The 17,393-nt window shown below is 41.5% G+C and overlaps 1 protein-coding gene across 6 annotated transcripts in view; it reads right to left on the reverse strand.

The window, feature by feature from the left end:
* The window catches only part of dennd6b (DENN/MADD domain containing 6B), a 100,630-nt gene that overhangs the window by 17,255 nt on the left and 65,982 nt on the right, over positions 1 to 17,393 (reverse strand). For 3 of the 6 annotated variants that reach the window (XM_059654540.1, XM_059654538.1, XM_059654542.1), the window contains 3 exons: positions 15,776 to 15,840; positions 4,965 to 5,054; positions 1,522 to 1,575 (listed from right to left, as the gene is read on the reverse strand). In XM_059654540.1, coding sequence (XP_059510523.1) covers positions 1,522 to 1,575; positions 4,965 to 5,054; positions 15,776 to 15,840 — 209 coding nt within the window. Of the gene's footprint in view, positions 1 to 1,521; positions 1,576 to 4,615; positions 4,875 to 4,964; positions 5,055 to 15,775; positions 15,841 to 17,393 lie in introns of all 6 variants that reach the window. The other 3 variants (XR_009447213.1, XM_059654541.1, XM_059654539.1) reach the window with 3 other exon arrangements.

The raw sequence follows: 17,393 nt of genomic DNA on the forward strand, positions 1-17,393 counted from the left end.
GAAGACAGTGCATGAACAAGCAAGAGTGACACAGACTGCATGCGGCGGGGTGGGGAGAGAACTCATGCAAGGGGAACCATGGGAGAGGGTGTGGGGGGGGAAGATAATGGCAAATCTGCTTTCGTTTCTAATTCCATATTCCTATCTGCCTCCAATAACCTTGGATTCCACCATCAAATGAGAAACTGATCTTCCTCTGTCTTAAGAAAAGATATTCAATGACTCCATCTTCATCTCCTTCCAAGAAAAAGCCCCAAAGTCATAGAACCCCTCAAAAAAAAGGGAAAAAAATCCTTACTTCTGTTCTGAAAAGGATAACCCCTAACTTTAAAAAGTGTCCTTTGGGTCTGGACTGACCCACCTGAGGAAGCATCCTTTCCAGTTCAGCCAAACCAAGTTTCTCTCCACTCTTTTAAACTCTAGTAGAAACAAGCCCAAATTGTCCAACCTATCTTCATAGCACATCTGTCCATTCCAGGTAGTAAACCTCCTCTGAAATACCTCCAATGCATCCTTCTTTAAAGAAGGAGGCCAAAACTGCACACAAAGTTGCAGTCTCACCGAAGTCCTGTATAACTCAAGCATAAGATCCTTCCGTTCATGTTCAATTTCTCCAATAATAAAGAATAGCATCCCAAAACATTTCTTGATTACACACTGTAGCTGTCTATTTACTTTTTTGTGACTTATACACCAGAACACCCAAATTCCTCTGCACTTCAGAATTTTACAGTTACTCACTACTTAAGTAATGCACTGTTCTTTCCACATTGAGATAATAAGAACTGCAGATGGTGGATCAGAGTTAACACAGTGTGAAGCTGGAGGAACACAGCAGGCCAGGCAGCAGAGAAGGAGAATGTTGATGTTTCGGGTTGGGGCCCTTCAGATTTGTGTTCCTCCAGCTCCACACTTATCTTTTTCCACATTATACTCCATTCACCAAATTTTTGTTCATAATAATGAACAAAATAATGAAGTTGCAGGCAGATACAGATTATGCCTTTGTCATGCCATACTTTCTGAACTATCTTGGGCTCACTGCAAATGTGGGAATCATGCTTTCACTCCAGGTTCAGAAGCTCCTTCATTTTGCTTCTTATCACTTCCCTATGACTATAATTTCATCAAGTTTCTCTCCGCTTTCCATGTCCTGATTTATAACTACTCCTGGAATTTTTTCGTATTCTCTATAAAGACAGAAGCAAAATACACGCTCACTACATCTACTATTTCCTTAGTATCTACTTACTTCCTATTCTCACTCTCGAGAGAACCAATACTCACTTCACTTACTATTAAAACTTAAGAACGGGTAGAAATTCTTACTATCCATTTTATACTATCATTCTTCAGTCAAAATTCTGGAACTCTACTTGACAGTATATGAACTACAGCAGGTCAAGAAGGTGGCTCACCAGCAGAGTCATCAAGACAATTTGGAATTTGAAATAACAGCAGGACAATAAATTACAAGTCAATAAATTTGAAGCAGAATGTATCAGAATACTCAGGTTTTACCTTCCATGCAGTGACGTTTCTCTGAAGTGGCATTAGACTAGCAACATATCTCTCCTGAGGCAAAAGAAAGGTAATTATGTATAGTTTAAGCCATTGCCTACACACTTAACATGAAATCTCCTTCAAAAGCTCCCATTTTTTACATGGCTTAAAAACAGTGGCAAACCAGTGATCACACCATAAAAGATTCCAATGTACTTTGCTGTGGGCTGTGCTGACACCCAGGGTGCTTTGGGAACCATGAAAGCAATATTACATTGATAACGGGGAACCTGTAGATGTAGTATATCTGAACTTCCAGAAGGCATTTGATAAGGTGCCACATAAAAGTTTAATACATAAGAATAACATCACATAGGGTTGAGGTAATTTATTAGCTTAGATAGAAAATTCGCTAACCAACAGAAAACAACAATGAGTCTTTTTCTCATTGGCAAAATGTACCTGGTAGGACAACATAGTTTAGTCTGTGGATCCATCTATCTACAATCTAATAGAATGACTTGAATGCAGGGACAGAAAGTACTAGAGCCAACGTGCAGATAACAAAATTGGTGAGTAGGTAAAATGCGAAGAAGAAATAAAGTTACAAATGGATATGAATGAGCCAAAATGTGGCACATGGAGTTTAAATGTGGGTAAAGTGTGAGGTTATCTATGTTGGGCTGAAGACTACAAAAGCAATTTATTTTCTAAATCAAGAGAAACTTCAGAGTGTTTGGTGCAAAGGGATCTAGGTGACCCCATGCATGAACTGGAGAAGGCTAGTATGCAGGTACAATAAATAATAAGGAAGGAAAATGGAATTTTGGCATTTATTGCAAAAGGAATAGAGTGTAAAAGTAGGGATGCTTTGCTGCAAATGTACAAAGCATCAGGTGATACTGCACCTGGAGTGATGCGTACAATTTTGGTCCCCTTTCCTGTGGGGAGATGTCATTGCATTGGAGGCAATTCAGAGGAGGTTCACTAGATTGATTCTAGAGGTAAGAGATTTGTCTTAGAAGCAACATTGAGCTGTTTATACCTATACTATTTGGAGTTGTTGAGAGGAGATCCAATTCAAGTATGTAAGATGTGAAAGGGCATTGACAAAATACGGAAAGGATTGTTCCACAAAGAGAAACATCTCAAAACAGAGATCAAAATGTGGAGCTGGATGAACACAGCAGGCCAAGCAGCATCTCAGGAGCACAAAAGCTGACGTTTCGGGCCAAGACCCTTCATCTAGGCCCGAAACATCAGCTTTTGTGCTCCTGAGATGCTGCTTGGCCTGCTGTGTTCATCCAGCTCCACACTTTGTTATCTTGGATTCTCCAGCATCTGCAGTTCCCATTATCACTTCAAAACAGAGATCATAATTTTACAATTAAGGGGTAGCAAATTTAAATCAGAGATGAGAAGGAATTACCTAATCACAGGATCATGCACCGGTAGAATTCACTAACCCAGAGTGTGGTGACTACTGGTCATGAGCAAATTTGAGAAGATTGGCAGATTTTTAATTAGTAATGAGTCAAAGGGTTATAGGGAGCATAGTGCAGTCGAGGTGGAGATCAGATCAGCCATGATCATACAGAATGGTGGAGCAGGCTCAAGAGGCTTAATTTGCCTACTTCTGTTCCTAGTTCTTATGATTTATGGAAGGCAAAACACTGGAGTGGGGAGAAAAGATTAGCCATGTCAGCGTACAAGCCTGCACACACATTATTAATATAAAAAAGAAAATATGTTACATATTCATCAGCATCTTTGGAAAGAGAACAAATCACAATCCAGCTCAGTGATCCTTTGGCAAACGTAAGCTTATTTGGAGATAACAATTTTTAAGCAAGTCGACAAAAAGATCTGGGCTTGTGTGGAGATTGGGGGATAACTTGGGAGAAAAGAACAAAATAGAAAGTATATGATAACAACCAAAACAGAATGCCCTCGTCCTTACGTACCACCCCACCAACCTCCGGATCCAACGCATCATCCTCCAACATTTCCGCCACCTGCAATCAGACCCCACCAATAAAGACATTTCTCCCTCCTCATCCTTATCTGCCTTCCGGAGGGGCCACTCTGAGACTCCCTTGTTCGCTCCACACTCCCCTCCAGCCCCACCACACCCAGCACTTTTCCTTGTAACTGCAGGAAGTGCTACTCCTGCCCTATACCTCCCCGCTCACCCCCATCCCAGGTCCCAAGAAGACTTTCCACATCCAGCAGATGTTCACCTCCACATCTGCTAATCTAGCATACGGTATCCGCTGTTCCCGTTGCGGCCTCCTCTACATCAGGGAAACTAAGTGGAGGCTTAGGGGCCGCTTTGCAGAACATCTACGCTAGGTTCACACTAAACTACTGCATCTTCCAGTCACGAACCATTTCAACTCCCTGTCTCATTCCTCAAACAACATGTCTATCGTGGGCCTCCTGCACTGCTACCAAGATGCCACCTGAAGGGTGCAGGAACAGCACCTCATATTCCGCTTGGGAACCCTGCAGCCCTAGGGTATCAATGTCGATTTCACAAGCTTCAAAATCTCCCCTCCCCCGACCGCATCTCAAAACCAGCCTAGCTTGTCTCCACCTCCCTAACCTGTCCTTCCTCCCACCTACTAACCTCATACCGCCCACTTGACCTGTCCATCCTCCCTGGGCTGACCTATCCCCTCCCTAACTCCCCACCTACGCTCACCTTTACTGGCTCCACTCACACCTCTTTGACTTGTGTCTCCTCTCCACCTATCTTCTCCTTTATCCATCTTCCATCCGCCTCCCTCACTGTCCCTATCTATTTCAGAACCCCCTTCCTGAACCCCCCCATCCGCCTCCCTCACTGTCCCTATCTATTTCAGAACCCCTTTTCTGAAGAAGGGTCTAAGCCCGAAACATCAGCTTTCCTGCTCGGCCTGCTGTGTTCATCCAGCTCGACACCTTGTTATCTCAGATTCTCCAGCATCTGCAGTTCCTACTATCTATATAATAGGTTGAAAGGTAGGAGTGATCAAATGACTAAAGGGATCCGATTTTGCATTGCACTAAGAAAACATTAGAGCAACAAAGAAACAAATAAATGCACTATGCTACAGTGTAAATATCTTACCCCAAATCAGAGTTTCTTTTAAAATTTTCTCCCGACACCAGCCCCCTTTGCTGCCCTGCTTCAGCTTCCAGTTTCTGACGAGGGGTAACTGACATGAAATATTGGGTCTGCTTTGCTCTTCAAAATACTGCTATTCCTGCTGAGCATTTTCAGCATTTTGTCTTTTCATACCAGATTACTAGCACTGGCATACCTCACTCCTGTGTATTAAGCCTGTTCTTTGTTAGGCTATGAATAGTACAGATGATATTTTTGTAACCTAAGTTCAGAAAATACAGTTAAAAAGACTTGAATAAACCCGAAGAACTTTTCTATCACTGTACATCTCAAAGGGGAACAAACTGCTCACCAGGGGAATAATGAAACTTTGGGTTAGTTCCAGGAAGTGGCGACGGACAATGACACTCTGTACTTCTGGTGAACGTTTCCTTTGAATACCCTACAATTAATTGAAGACAATGAAAGTCAGTTTATAGATATAACATTCTTCTGATTTAAAATGTTAGACAATAATGTTGAATGATTTATAACTGTGAAGACTGCAATTTGAAATGAAAATACTATCCACTAAAGAAAATGATTTCTCCTTATTTAATCCATAATAAATTTTCATTATTTTCAACCAATCATGAAATTCACCCAAATAATTTTGCTCCAAGAACAATCTTAGCTTCTCTTGTCTCTCCACATAATCAAAATCTCTCAGACCTGGTTAATCATCTCTGCATCCTTTCAACAGCCTTCACTTTTATTCATTGTTCATGGGATAGAAGCATCTCTGGTAATGTCAGCATTTATTATCCAATTTTTCGATTTTCTTAATAAAATGGTGAGCCATCTTTTGGACCATTGCGGGCCACGTCCATAAATTTAATGTACTCGCTCTTTCTCATTGACCTATTTCTAGAGTCTAATGTACTACTGCATTTCTTCCTCTGAAAACTATTTTAATAAACCCATTATTTACATGTAATCTACTAAAGTCTTCCATGCATTGTTTGTTAAAAAACTGCTCACATCCCTATTCACATTCATGTTACTGTAGCATATGGTTACTCTATTTGAAGGTAGGTTTTCATAAGGTGTGGTACATTGCGGAAACAAGATCTATATAGATCTGTAGAGACAAATAGAAAAGGAAAAAATGAATGACGCTCAAAATAAAGGATGCTGGCCATCTAAAACTAGTCTAGAGTAACAGTAATCTTAGAGTTTGGAGAACATAAGACCATAAGAAATAGTCACAGGAGAATGCCATTCAGCCCTGAGCCAGCTCACCATTCAATAGGGTCATGGCTGATCATCCATCCTTTCCCCTTAACACCTGATTCCCCGGTTGGTCAAGAATCTATCTACATCTTAAATATATACAATACTCTGCCCCACGGCCCTCTGTGGCAAGGAATTCCAAAGACTCTTAACACTCAGAAGAAATTAGTCCTCATCTCAGTCTTAAATGGATACCCCCTTATCACTGTCATCTTGTTCTAGACTCTCCCAAGAGAGGATTTACCCTGTTAAGCCACTTAAGAATCCTGTATGTTTCAATGAGATAGAATCATACAGTTACACATGGAAATAGGCCTTTTGGCTCAACTCATCCATGCCGCCGAGGATTCCTGAATTGAACCAGTCCCATTTTGCTTGCATTTGGCTCTTTTCAGTCAAAACTTTTTCTATCTACCTGTCTAAAAGGTACTTTAAATCTAATTGTACCCACCTCTACCATTTCCTTTGGCAGCTCGTTCCACATACGCATCACCTCTGCTTGAAAAATTTGACCTTCGGGTCTCTTTTAAATATTCCCCCTTATCTTAACCTAGGCCCTCTAGTTTTGGACACCCCGACCCTGGGAAAAAGACTGTCTATTTACCTTATCTAGGCCCCTCATGATTTTATAAACTTTTATAAAGGTCACCCCTCAGTCTCCTATATGCCAAGGAAAACAGTCCCAGGTTATTTAGCCTCTCTTGATAAGTCAAGCCTTCTAGTTTCAGCAACATCCTTGTAATTTTTTTTGCACCCTTTCCAGCCTAACATCTTTCCTACAGCAGAGTGACTAGAATTGTACGTAGTACTGCAGATGTGGCCTTACCAATGTATTATGCAGCCGTAACAACATGACATCCCTGTATTAAATGTTCTGACCAATGGAAGACAAACACGTTCTTCACCACCTTCTCTACCTGTGACACCACTTTCAAGAAATTACGTACCTGCACCCCTAGGTCTCTGTTTGACAACTATCCCCATTGCTCTACCATTAATTATGGTCTGGTTTGTCTTACCAAAATGCAACACCTCACATTTATCTGGATTAAACTCCATCTGCCATTTCTAGACCCACCAGCCCAGCCAGTCAAGATCCCATTGTACATTCAGAAAGCCTTCTTCACTCTACCACTAATTTTGGTGTCATCCACAAAGTTACTAACCTTATTTTGCATCCGAATCATCAACGACAAACAGCAGTGAACCTAACACCAATTGTAGGATTAAGCAAAAATCTCCAATATCTAAAATACAGGACAAAACCCTGGAATTTTGAAAAGTTTTGAAAGGTTAATAGAAGTTGGAATGATTCCTGTGGAGAATACACAGACAGAGTGGTGGACGTGATCGATATGGACTTCAGTAAGGTGTTCGACAAGGTTTTGCATGGTAGACTGGTTAGCAAGGTTAGATCACATGGAACACAGAGGGAGATAGCCATTTGGATACAGAACCGACTCAAAAGATAGAAGACAGGGATGGTGATAGAGGGTTGCTTTTCAGGCTGGAGGCCTGTGATCAACAGTGTGCCACAAAGATCGATGCTGGGTCCACTGCATTTATCATTTACGTAAAGGATTTGGATGTAAACATAGAACATATGGTTAGTAAGTTTGCAGATGACACTGAAATTGGTGGTGTAGTGGACAGCAAAGAAGGTTACTTCAGAGTACAACGGGACCCCGATCAGATGGAGTTTAATTTAGATAAACGTGAGGTGCTGCATTTTGGAAAGGCAAATCATGGCAGGATTCATACACTTAAATGGTAAGGTCTTGGGGAGTGTTGCTGAACAAAGAGACCTTGGAGTGCAGGTTCACAGTTCCTTAGAAGTCGAGTTGCAAGTAAAGAGGATAGTGAAGGCAGTGTTTGGTATGCTTGCCTTTATTAGTCAGTGCATTGAGTGTAGGAGTTGGGAGGTCATGTCGCAGCTGTACAGTACATTGGTTAGGACCCTTTTGGAATACCGTGTTCAATTCTGGTCTTCATGCTATAGGAAGGATGTTGTTCAACTCTGGCAACACCTTCGTCAATCTTTTCTGAACCTTTTCAAGTTTGAAGGCTTGAGCAATAGGGAGAGGCTGAATAGACTGGGGCTGACATCCAACCTAGCTAGCAGTGAGGGGAAGGTGGGTGGTGACAACGACAAAGCTGGGAAGGCTGATTAAAAGTTTGTGTCATCAAAATGTTGGTTCTAGGTTCTAATTGTGTTTAATCTAGCTAGTGAATTTAATACTATTACTGTTCTTTGTATAGTTGATTGCATCAATTTCCCTGTTTTGCTGCACTTACCCATATTTCTTGTATTAAACTAAGACTTTTTTTGTTTATATTTAAATAATCACAGAGATTCAATTGCCCTGCAACACCAGTCAACTGCCTTCTTCATTTCACATGGCCTAAATAAGACCAGCATCTAGAACCAGGGATCATGGTGGGGAGGGGTGCGCACGGGGCGGGGGGGGTGGTGTGGTGGCTGGTGGTGACTTGAACCAGAACCCTACCAATTCATGTAGTACACTGCTGGTCACAGGCCTCCAGTCTAAACAACAACCTTCGTCTCTTAACATCCAGCCAGGTTTCTATCCAATTCATTAGCTTACCCTGGATCCCATGTGATATCACCTATAACCAGCCTACCATACAGAACCTTGTTAAAGCCCTTGCTAAAGTCCACGTAGACAACGTCTACTGCTCTGTCTTCATCTATGTTCTTGGTCACCTCTTCAAAATACTCAACCAAAATTGTATGACACAACTTCCCATGCATAAAGCCATGCTGACCATCCCCAACAGTCCTTGCCATTCCAAATGCATGTACATCCCATCTCTCAAAATACATTGGTCGTAACCAATGTCCTGTACAGCTGCAACATGACCTCCCAACTCCTACACTCAATGCACTGACCAATAAAGGCAAGCATACCAAACACTGCCTTCACTATCCTCTTTACTTGCAACAATTTACCCACCACTGACATTAGGCCCAACAGTTTGTACTTCTCTGGATTTTCCTTGCAGCCTTTCTTAAATAATGGCACAATATTTGAATCAGTCCAGTCTTCCAGCATCTAACCCATGGCTGTTGATAATACAAATATTTCTGCCAGGGGCCCCACAAATTCCCGAGCTTCCCATCATGTTCTGGGATACACTTGATCAGGTCCTAGGGATTTATATACTTTTGTGTGTTTTAAGACTTCCAGCACCACCTCTTCTGTAATGCAGACTCTTTTCAAAATATCACTATTTATTTCCGAGTTCCCTAGCTTCCATGTTTTTCTGCATATTAAAGACTAACACAAAATGTTAGTTTAGCATCTCACCCATCGTATGGTTCCATACATAGATGGCCTGGTTGATCTTTAAGGAGCCCTATTTTTCCCCTAGTTACTCCTTTGTCCTTAATATGCTTGCAGAATCTCTTTGGAGTCTCCTTTACCTTAGTCAAAAAAGTTCTCTCATGTCCTCTTTTTGTCCTCCCAATTTAAGTGTACCCCTAGACACCTCCCTCTATTCAAGAAATTCACTTTATCCCAGCTGACCATACTAGACACATGCCTCTCTTTTTCTTGACCAGAGCCTCAGTACCACTGGTCATCCAGTGTTCCCTACTCCTGCCAGCCTTGCCCCTCAAACAGAACTATACAGGTACTGAACTCCTGTTATCTCGCTTTTAAAAGTGTCCTGCTTACCAGACATCCCTTTACCTACAAACAGCATCCCCCAATCAACTTTTGCAAGTTTCTGTCTAATAGCGTCAAAATTGGCCTTACACCAATTTAGAAATTTAACTTGAGGACCAGGCCTATTCTTTTCCATAACTATTTTAAAAATCACTAGAATTATGGTCGCTGGTCCCAAAGTGCTCTCCTAGTAACACTTCAGTCTCTTGCCCTGCCTTAATTTTTTGAAGAGGAGTTTTGCCACTTCTCCAGTACGGCCATCTACTGATTGATTAAGAACATTTTCTTGAACACATTTAAATTCCTCCCCATCCAGGCCCTTAACGCTACAGCAGTCCCAGTCTGTTTACAAAGTTAAAATCCCCTACTATTACAACCCTATTATTCTTACAGATGTGATATTCCTACATATTTGCTCCTCCATTTTCCACTGATTGTTGGTGGGGGGCCTATACTACAACCTCAAAGTGATCACCTCTTTCTCATTTCTGAGTTCCACTTCATTGGACAATTCCAGGAACATCATCTCCAAGTACAGCTGTGATGGTTTCCTAATCAAAAACTCCTTCCCCCTCCTCTCCGGTCTCCCATTCTATCCTTCCTATCTGTACCGTGGAACATTGAGCTGCCAGTCCTGACCCTCCCTCAGCCATGTTTCTGTAATAGCTATGATATTGCAGTCCCATGTTCCCATTCATGCCCTGAGTTCATCTGCCTTTCCTGTTAGGCCTCTTTTATTGAAATAAATGCAGTTTAATTCATAGATCTTCCCTCATTCCCTGCCATGCTCTTGCCTGCCTTGTCTATTTAAGTTGCTCTCTTTAACTCCTGTACCAGCCTCAACCTTTTTTGTCTCACTAATGCTAAGGGACTCACTCCCTCTGCCAGACTAGTTTAAACGTTCCTGAGTAGCTCTAGCAAATCCCTCTGCCAGGGTATTGGTTCTGCCTCCAGTTCAGGTACAACATATTCAGAGTGTTCCGGTCACTTGTGCCCCAGAACAGATCCCAATGATGCAAAAATCTGAAAACTTGCCCCTTGCACCAGCTCCTCAGCCACCCATTTATCTGTCCTATCTACATATTCATTCTCTTACTAGCACATAACGCCAGGAGTAAACCAGAGACTACTAACCTTGAGGTGCTGCTTTTTAAATCTCCTGCCTCACTCTATATTCACTCTGCAGACCTCATCCATTTTCCTACCCATGTCAATCATACCAATGTGTACATTGACATCTGGTTGCTCACACTCGTGCGAATTTACAGAAACTAGTGAGACATCCTTCACCATGGCACTTTGCAGTCCCGTTCGCATCTGCATTCTATGTCCCTGACTAGAGAGTTCCCTATCACAATTGCTTGCTTGGAATTTGCCATAGCCCGCTTTACAGCATAGCTTTTTGTGCTACAATGACCTGGCTGCTGCTACAATTTCACCCTGAGAGGCTACCCCCTTAACAGTATCTCATTTTTCTAAATTCCTGTGGAGTAGAATTCCAGCTTGTTTAACCTCTGCTCATATGACTATCACTGCGCAGCAGGGATCATCCAAGTGAACCTTTCGTCAATTGCTTCCAATCAAATATCTTTCCCTAGAAAAGAAGACCAAAGCTTCTCTCAGTACTCCAGACCAAAAAAAAAAGGATCTGCAGATGCCAGAAATCTGAAACAAAAACATAATTGCTGGAAACTCTCAGTAGGTTTGGCAGCATCTGTAGAGAAAATAGAGTTAATGTTTTGGGTGCAGCTCTGAAGAGCGGTCACTAGACCTGCTGAGATTTTTGTTTTTGTGACAGCACTTCAGATGTGGCCTCACCAGCATTTTGTACAGTTGAAGTAAGACTTCCCTGCTCTTATACTCCAACTCCCTAGAAATAAGGGCCAGCATTACATCAGCCTTCCCAAGTACCTACTCCACCCGTGTGCTACATTTGAATTTTATGCACAAGCACCTCCAAATTCCCTGTGTTGCAGCTTTCTGCAGTTTTTCTCCATTTAAATAATACTGTTCTTTTGTTCTCCCTTCCAAAAACAATTTTCCCACATTGGACTATATTTGCCAACCCTGTGCCCACTTGCTTAACCTATTAGTATCTCTACTTAAGCTGTTTGTGTCTCTGTTGCAACTTGCCTTTCCACCTATTTTTCCGTTGTCTGCAAATTTTACTAAGTACCCTCACTTTGTTCCTTCAAATCATTAATATATATTGTAAGCTGTTGCAGGCTTCAGTACCTTGAAGCCTTCTAGAAGTCTAAAAAACATATCTGTTTCCCCTCTATCCACTGTGGTTGAACCTTCCTCAAACACTGAAAGAAATTAGTCACATGGAGCTTTCACCAGACACTGAAGAGCTCACGCAGAAATGACACTGCATGAAGTATGGTGATGAGTTCAAATTACATTGTTGCTCCTGCATAGGATGTAGAAGAGGGAGTTACAAAAGTTAGATCCTATGTAAAGCACCTGTAATGGAGGTGTTGGAATTCAAATCTAGAAGCAGAAGGAAATCACAGCAACAAATCTGTATCTTGAATTTTGCTGACTCTTTCAGGTGTTAGGGCTGCTGCACCCATCCAGATGAGGGGTAGGTATTCATTTACATTCCCCACTTTAGTACTTTCTGGTGATCCTCTGAAGATTAGGAGTACCTCAAGTCTAAATTAATTTAGTTATGCTGCATACACTGCTGGTCTATGTTCAAATTCTGGGCAGTGGTGGCATTATGATACCTGAAGCAACAGATAGTTGAAACTAGAATGCTTCAAGGGACTCTAGTAGTAATGTCCTCGAGCTGCAAACAAACAACACCGCAAATCTTTTTTGTGTCCAGCTTCCGAAGAATTTTCCTTTTGACCTTTCCCACTGATTTCTATGTTTCTAGGGCTGCTCGGTGTTATATATTTTGTTACAGTTGATGTTACTACTTGACAAGTCAGATATCAAAATGAAATCTGGCCTGATTTGCCATTTAAAACTAATCTGTCTTTCACTGAAATGTAAGTTCACAAGGAATTGGATCTTGATTTAAAACTAAAACAGAAGTCTATTATAAAGAAGAAGTTTCAGAAAGCTTTTTATGTATAATATGTGTTTTGAGATTTTCAAACCGTTGCAAAACAAAATCCCAACTTCTCCTCAACAACTTCACTTTACAGGTACTCAAAAATCGAATACATTTCTTTCCCCATCCAGAGATTTGACTTAACTCTTCTTTCCTCAATTTTTGTCCTGTGAGCTATGAAGCCTTTTCCTTGAATCCTCACATAGTAGAGATTTTAGACTTTCCCAGCTTTGAATAAACAACACTCCTTATCTCTAAGTTTTCACAAACTGTACGGAGTTAATTTTTTTCCTCATTGTCAGAACAATCTCCTTTTTTTAAAAAAAGCCTACACTTGCATCTAACTTCAGTCAGGTCTCCTTTCTACACTCTGGGTTCATTCTAAGCTAAAAATCAATACTTTATTCTGAAGCCAAAAGCAAGTAACATCTATTCATGCTTTTTCTCTCTATCGTAACTCCCACAATATAACCAAACTCTCATTAGAGAGTTTGGGAGACTTTCAGTCATCTGCTCTCTGACACATATTGGTTTAATATCATGGCTCCTGAAACACTACTCTGGTTAACTTTAAACCACTTCACAAAAACACAGTAGTGCCCATCTGGCAATAAAGCTCTAACAAAAAATGATTAACATATATAAATCACACACCTTTCATCACACTGTTTGAAAGTTGCCTTCATGGAAGAACAGCTATTCTCTTTTCTCTTAATGGCAATTAATTCTTCTGTCTAATGACAGAAAATTAGACAGTGGACATAAAAAGGGAAACTTTCAAACAGGAAATGAACAAGGTAGAATTAAAGCATACTTACATAAATAGTAAATTAATTTCATAAACACTAACTTGCCTTTGATGAACATTAAAATTAAACTGCAGCTTAAAAAACCATAATCCAATTCTAAAGTGAATGATGCAACACAATATTTAAAAAGAGAGAGACAGTGAATTAGCAGACTGGAAAGTCTAGGAAAGGTTGTGCAACAAATTTTCTGTACACATTGGAAATTAGTCAAAAATACGAGACAGAAAAGTAAATATTCATGTAGGTGTGACAAAATGTCAGAAATATATGTAAACTTTCCCGGATTGTCAGAATGTGCCAAACAATAAAGGTAATACCTGAAAAACAAAACACAATTTAAAACAGATTGTTTAAAGAGCTCTTTCTTAGAAATTCAAAGCTATTGTTTCAGATTTCAGAGGAAAATTGACTTAACAGACCTTAAATTTTATTTTTATATTTGGTTCTCATGTCATCAGTCACTGACCATATTCATACGGGGCTGTCACTTTTAACCAAGGGGTACAAGTTTAATAAACAAAAAGAAGAAAAGACCAAAACTACACACAAGACATTTTGAAAAGATCATATAAAAAATCCAACTTTTTTTCCGAGCAATATCCCTAACAGACAGGCAACTCTCCAGTGAACTATTACTCTATTGTGATCAGAGATAATGGGAACTGCAGATGCTGGAGAATCTAAGATAATAAAATGTGAGGCTGGATGAACACAGCAGGCCCAGCAGCATCTCAGGAGCACAAAAGCTGACGTTTCGGGCCTAGACCCTTCATCAGAAAGAGGGATGGGGAGAGGGAACTGGAATAAATAGGGAGAGAGGGGGAGGCGGACCGAAGATGGATAGATGAGAAGATAGGTGGGGAGGCGATAGGTCAGTTGGGGAGTAAGGACAGGTCAAGGATGCGGGATGAAGTTAGTAGGTGGGAAATGGAGGTGTGGCTTGAGGTGTGAGGAGGGGATAGGTGAGAGAAAGAACAGGTTAGGGAGGCGGGGATGAGCTGGGCTGGTTTTGGGATGCAGTGGGGGAGGGGAGATTTTGAAGCTTGTGAAATCCATATTGATACCATTGGGCTGCAGGGTACCCAAGCGGAATATGAGTTGCTGTTCCTGCAACCTTCAGGTGGCATCAATGTGGCACAGCAGGAGGCCCAGGATGGACATATTGTCGAACTCTCTCCGTGACTCCCTTGTCCGCTCCACACTCCTCTCCAACCCCACCACACCCAGCACCTTCTCCTGCAACCACACCTCCACTCTCACCCCCAGCCAAGGCCCCAAGATGACTTTCCATATTAAACAGATGTTCTCCTACACATCTGCCAATGTAGTTTACTGTATCCACTGTACCCAGAGTGGCTTCCTCTACACTGGGGAAACCAAGCAGAGGCTTGGGGACCGCTTTGCAGAACACCTCCACTCACTTTGCACTAAACAAATGCACCTCCCAGTCGCGAACGATTTTAACTCCCCTTCCCATTCCTTAGACAACATGTCCATCCTGGGCCTCCTGCAGTGCCCCAATGATGCCACCTGAAGGTTGCAGGAACAGCAACTCATATTCCGCTTGGGAACCCTGCAGCCCAACAGTATCAATGTGGGCTTCACAAGCTTCAACATCTCCCCCTCCCCCACTGCATCCCAAAACCAGCCCAGCTCGTCCCCTCCCCCCACTGCCTCCCTAACCTGTTCTTCCTCTCACCTATCCCGTCCTCACACCTCAAGCCGCACCTCCATTTCCCACCTACTAACTTCATCCCGCTTCCTTGACCTGTCCTTACTCCCCGACTGACCTATCCCCTCCCCACTTATCTTCCCCTCTATCCATCTTCGGTCCACCTCCCCCTCTCTCCCTATTTATTTCAGAACCCTCTCCCCATCCCCCTCTCTGAAGAAGGGTCTAGGCCCGAAACGTCAACTTTTGTGCTCCTGAGATGCTGCTTGGCCTGCTGTGTTCATCCAGCTTCACACTTTGTTATCTTATTACTCTAGCGTTACTACTTTTGTTTTTGTAAATGGTGTCTTCAGCTCACAGTGCCAAATGTTTCTGTGACGCTGTTTAAACGCGTTGAACAGTACAGAAAATTGAAACCCTATTTACCTCTACTTCACAATCTAAGTTCCCAAAAATAACAGGCTTTCACAACAGTGTCCAGGTATCTTCCTTTTATCTTGTACCTAGTGATTTTATATCATAGTTAGAGGAACATCACTGACCTCAGCACTTCCTAGGTTAAGGAAAAAATAGTGTCACCTCGGGATCTTACCAAAGCAAACCAGGATAAATGCCAAGATCTTGACATGGTCTCACATTAAAACAACTATGATTTACCTTTAAAAGTCGTTTAATAAGTGCTTTGTCTTTGTGCAAAAATGTTTTGTAAGACGTGTAGATACCTATTGAAAAAAAGAGAAAATTTGTTTTAAATTACTTTTACTTATTTTCTTTGAGAGAGAAGCAAAGTCTAATTACAGATGAGCTCTAGCAAGCAAGATGCTATATATTAAATGGAGATTCTGCCAGCAAGTAGCTGCCTGGTCTGTAAAATGCTGACCAGTTGGTGATGACGAAAGCGTTCTGCCTCTCAATAATTGAGAGATTGGCTCCTAGGTAACTGAACAGTTCGGGCATGTGAATGTCTGGAAAAAGCTCCTTCAAAAGGGAAGGAGCTGTCTCCTTCTCTGCATTAAACACAAACATCTCATGTCCTGTCAGCAGTTATTATAAGCTGTGTATTTTTTTTTAAACCTGTAAGATCAGAGAACAAAAAGAACGAAGAATGAACAAAAGAAAATTACAGCACAGGAACAGGCCCTTCGGCCCTCCAAACCTGCACCATGCTGCCTGTCACAACTAAAATCCCCTACCCTCCTGACGACCATATCCCTCTATTCCCATCCTATTCATGTATTTGTCAAGATGCTCTTTAAAGTCACTATTGTATCGGCTTCCATTACACCCCAGCAAGTTCCAGGCACCCACCACCCTCTGTGTAATAAAAAACTTGCCTCATACATCACCTTTAAACCTTGCCCGTTGCACATTAAACCCATGGCCTCCGGTAACTGACTCTTCCACCTTGGGGGAAAAAGCTTTGCTGTCCATTCTGTCTATGCCCTTCATAATTTTGTAGACCTGAGGTCACCCCTCAACCCCCATCATTCCAATGAGGATAACCAAGTTTGTCCACATCTCCTCATAGCTAATGCCCTCCATACCAGGCAACATCCTGGTAAATCTTTTCTATACCTTCTCCAAAGCCACCACGTCCTTCTGGTAGTGTGTGGCAGCCTTACTCGAACATAATATTCTAAATGCAACCTAAGGTTCTATAAAGCTGCAACATTACCTGCCGAGTTTTAAACTCAATGCTCTGGCCGATGAAGGCATGCATGCCACATGTCTTACGTGAGCCAGTTTCCTTTTGCCTTTTGCATGCTAATGCAAATAGTAGAAGTAATATCAGTAGCAGCATGTTCTAACAAGCCAAAAAGGATCATCTCAAATGGACAGGAGCCATTGAACTGCTTTCTAAGTCATTCCCTCTGTGAATGAGGCCCATTTTTAAACTGTCTGTGTGTGGAGGCAGTTTATAAAGGTTAGCATTTGAACTAGGAGAGTTGGATGTCAACTGATCATAATTGTTTACCTGTAGCAAGAATTTATTTATCTATAATAAATAGAAATTCTTGTTAAGTACAGAAACATGGCCTGTGCTTACTCTCAACCAAGGTCTAATAGAAAGACAAAAATCAGGGAATTCTCCTTACTTTTCAAGTCTTTAATTTTTGTGACAACTGCAGAAGTAGTGGGGTTTCATTCTCAGCACACTACCCCAATGGGATACAACATGGAAGAAAGCAATTGTTTTTAGATTGTTTACAGTCTGAACATTATTGTATTCCTTTAAAAAAAACTTAAAATTAAAATATTCAGGAAGTATTACTGA

This window comes from Stegostoma tigrinum, chromosome 25 (genome assembly GCF_030684315.1).
Source record: "Stegostoma tigrinum isolate sSteTig4 chromosome 25, sSteTig4.hap1, whole genome shotgun sequence".
NCBI classification, from domain to species: Eukaryota; Metazoa; Chordata; class Chondrichthyes; order Orectolobiformes; family Stegostomatidae; genus Stegostoma; species Stegostoma tigrinum.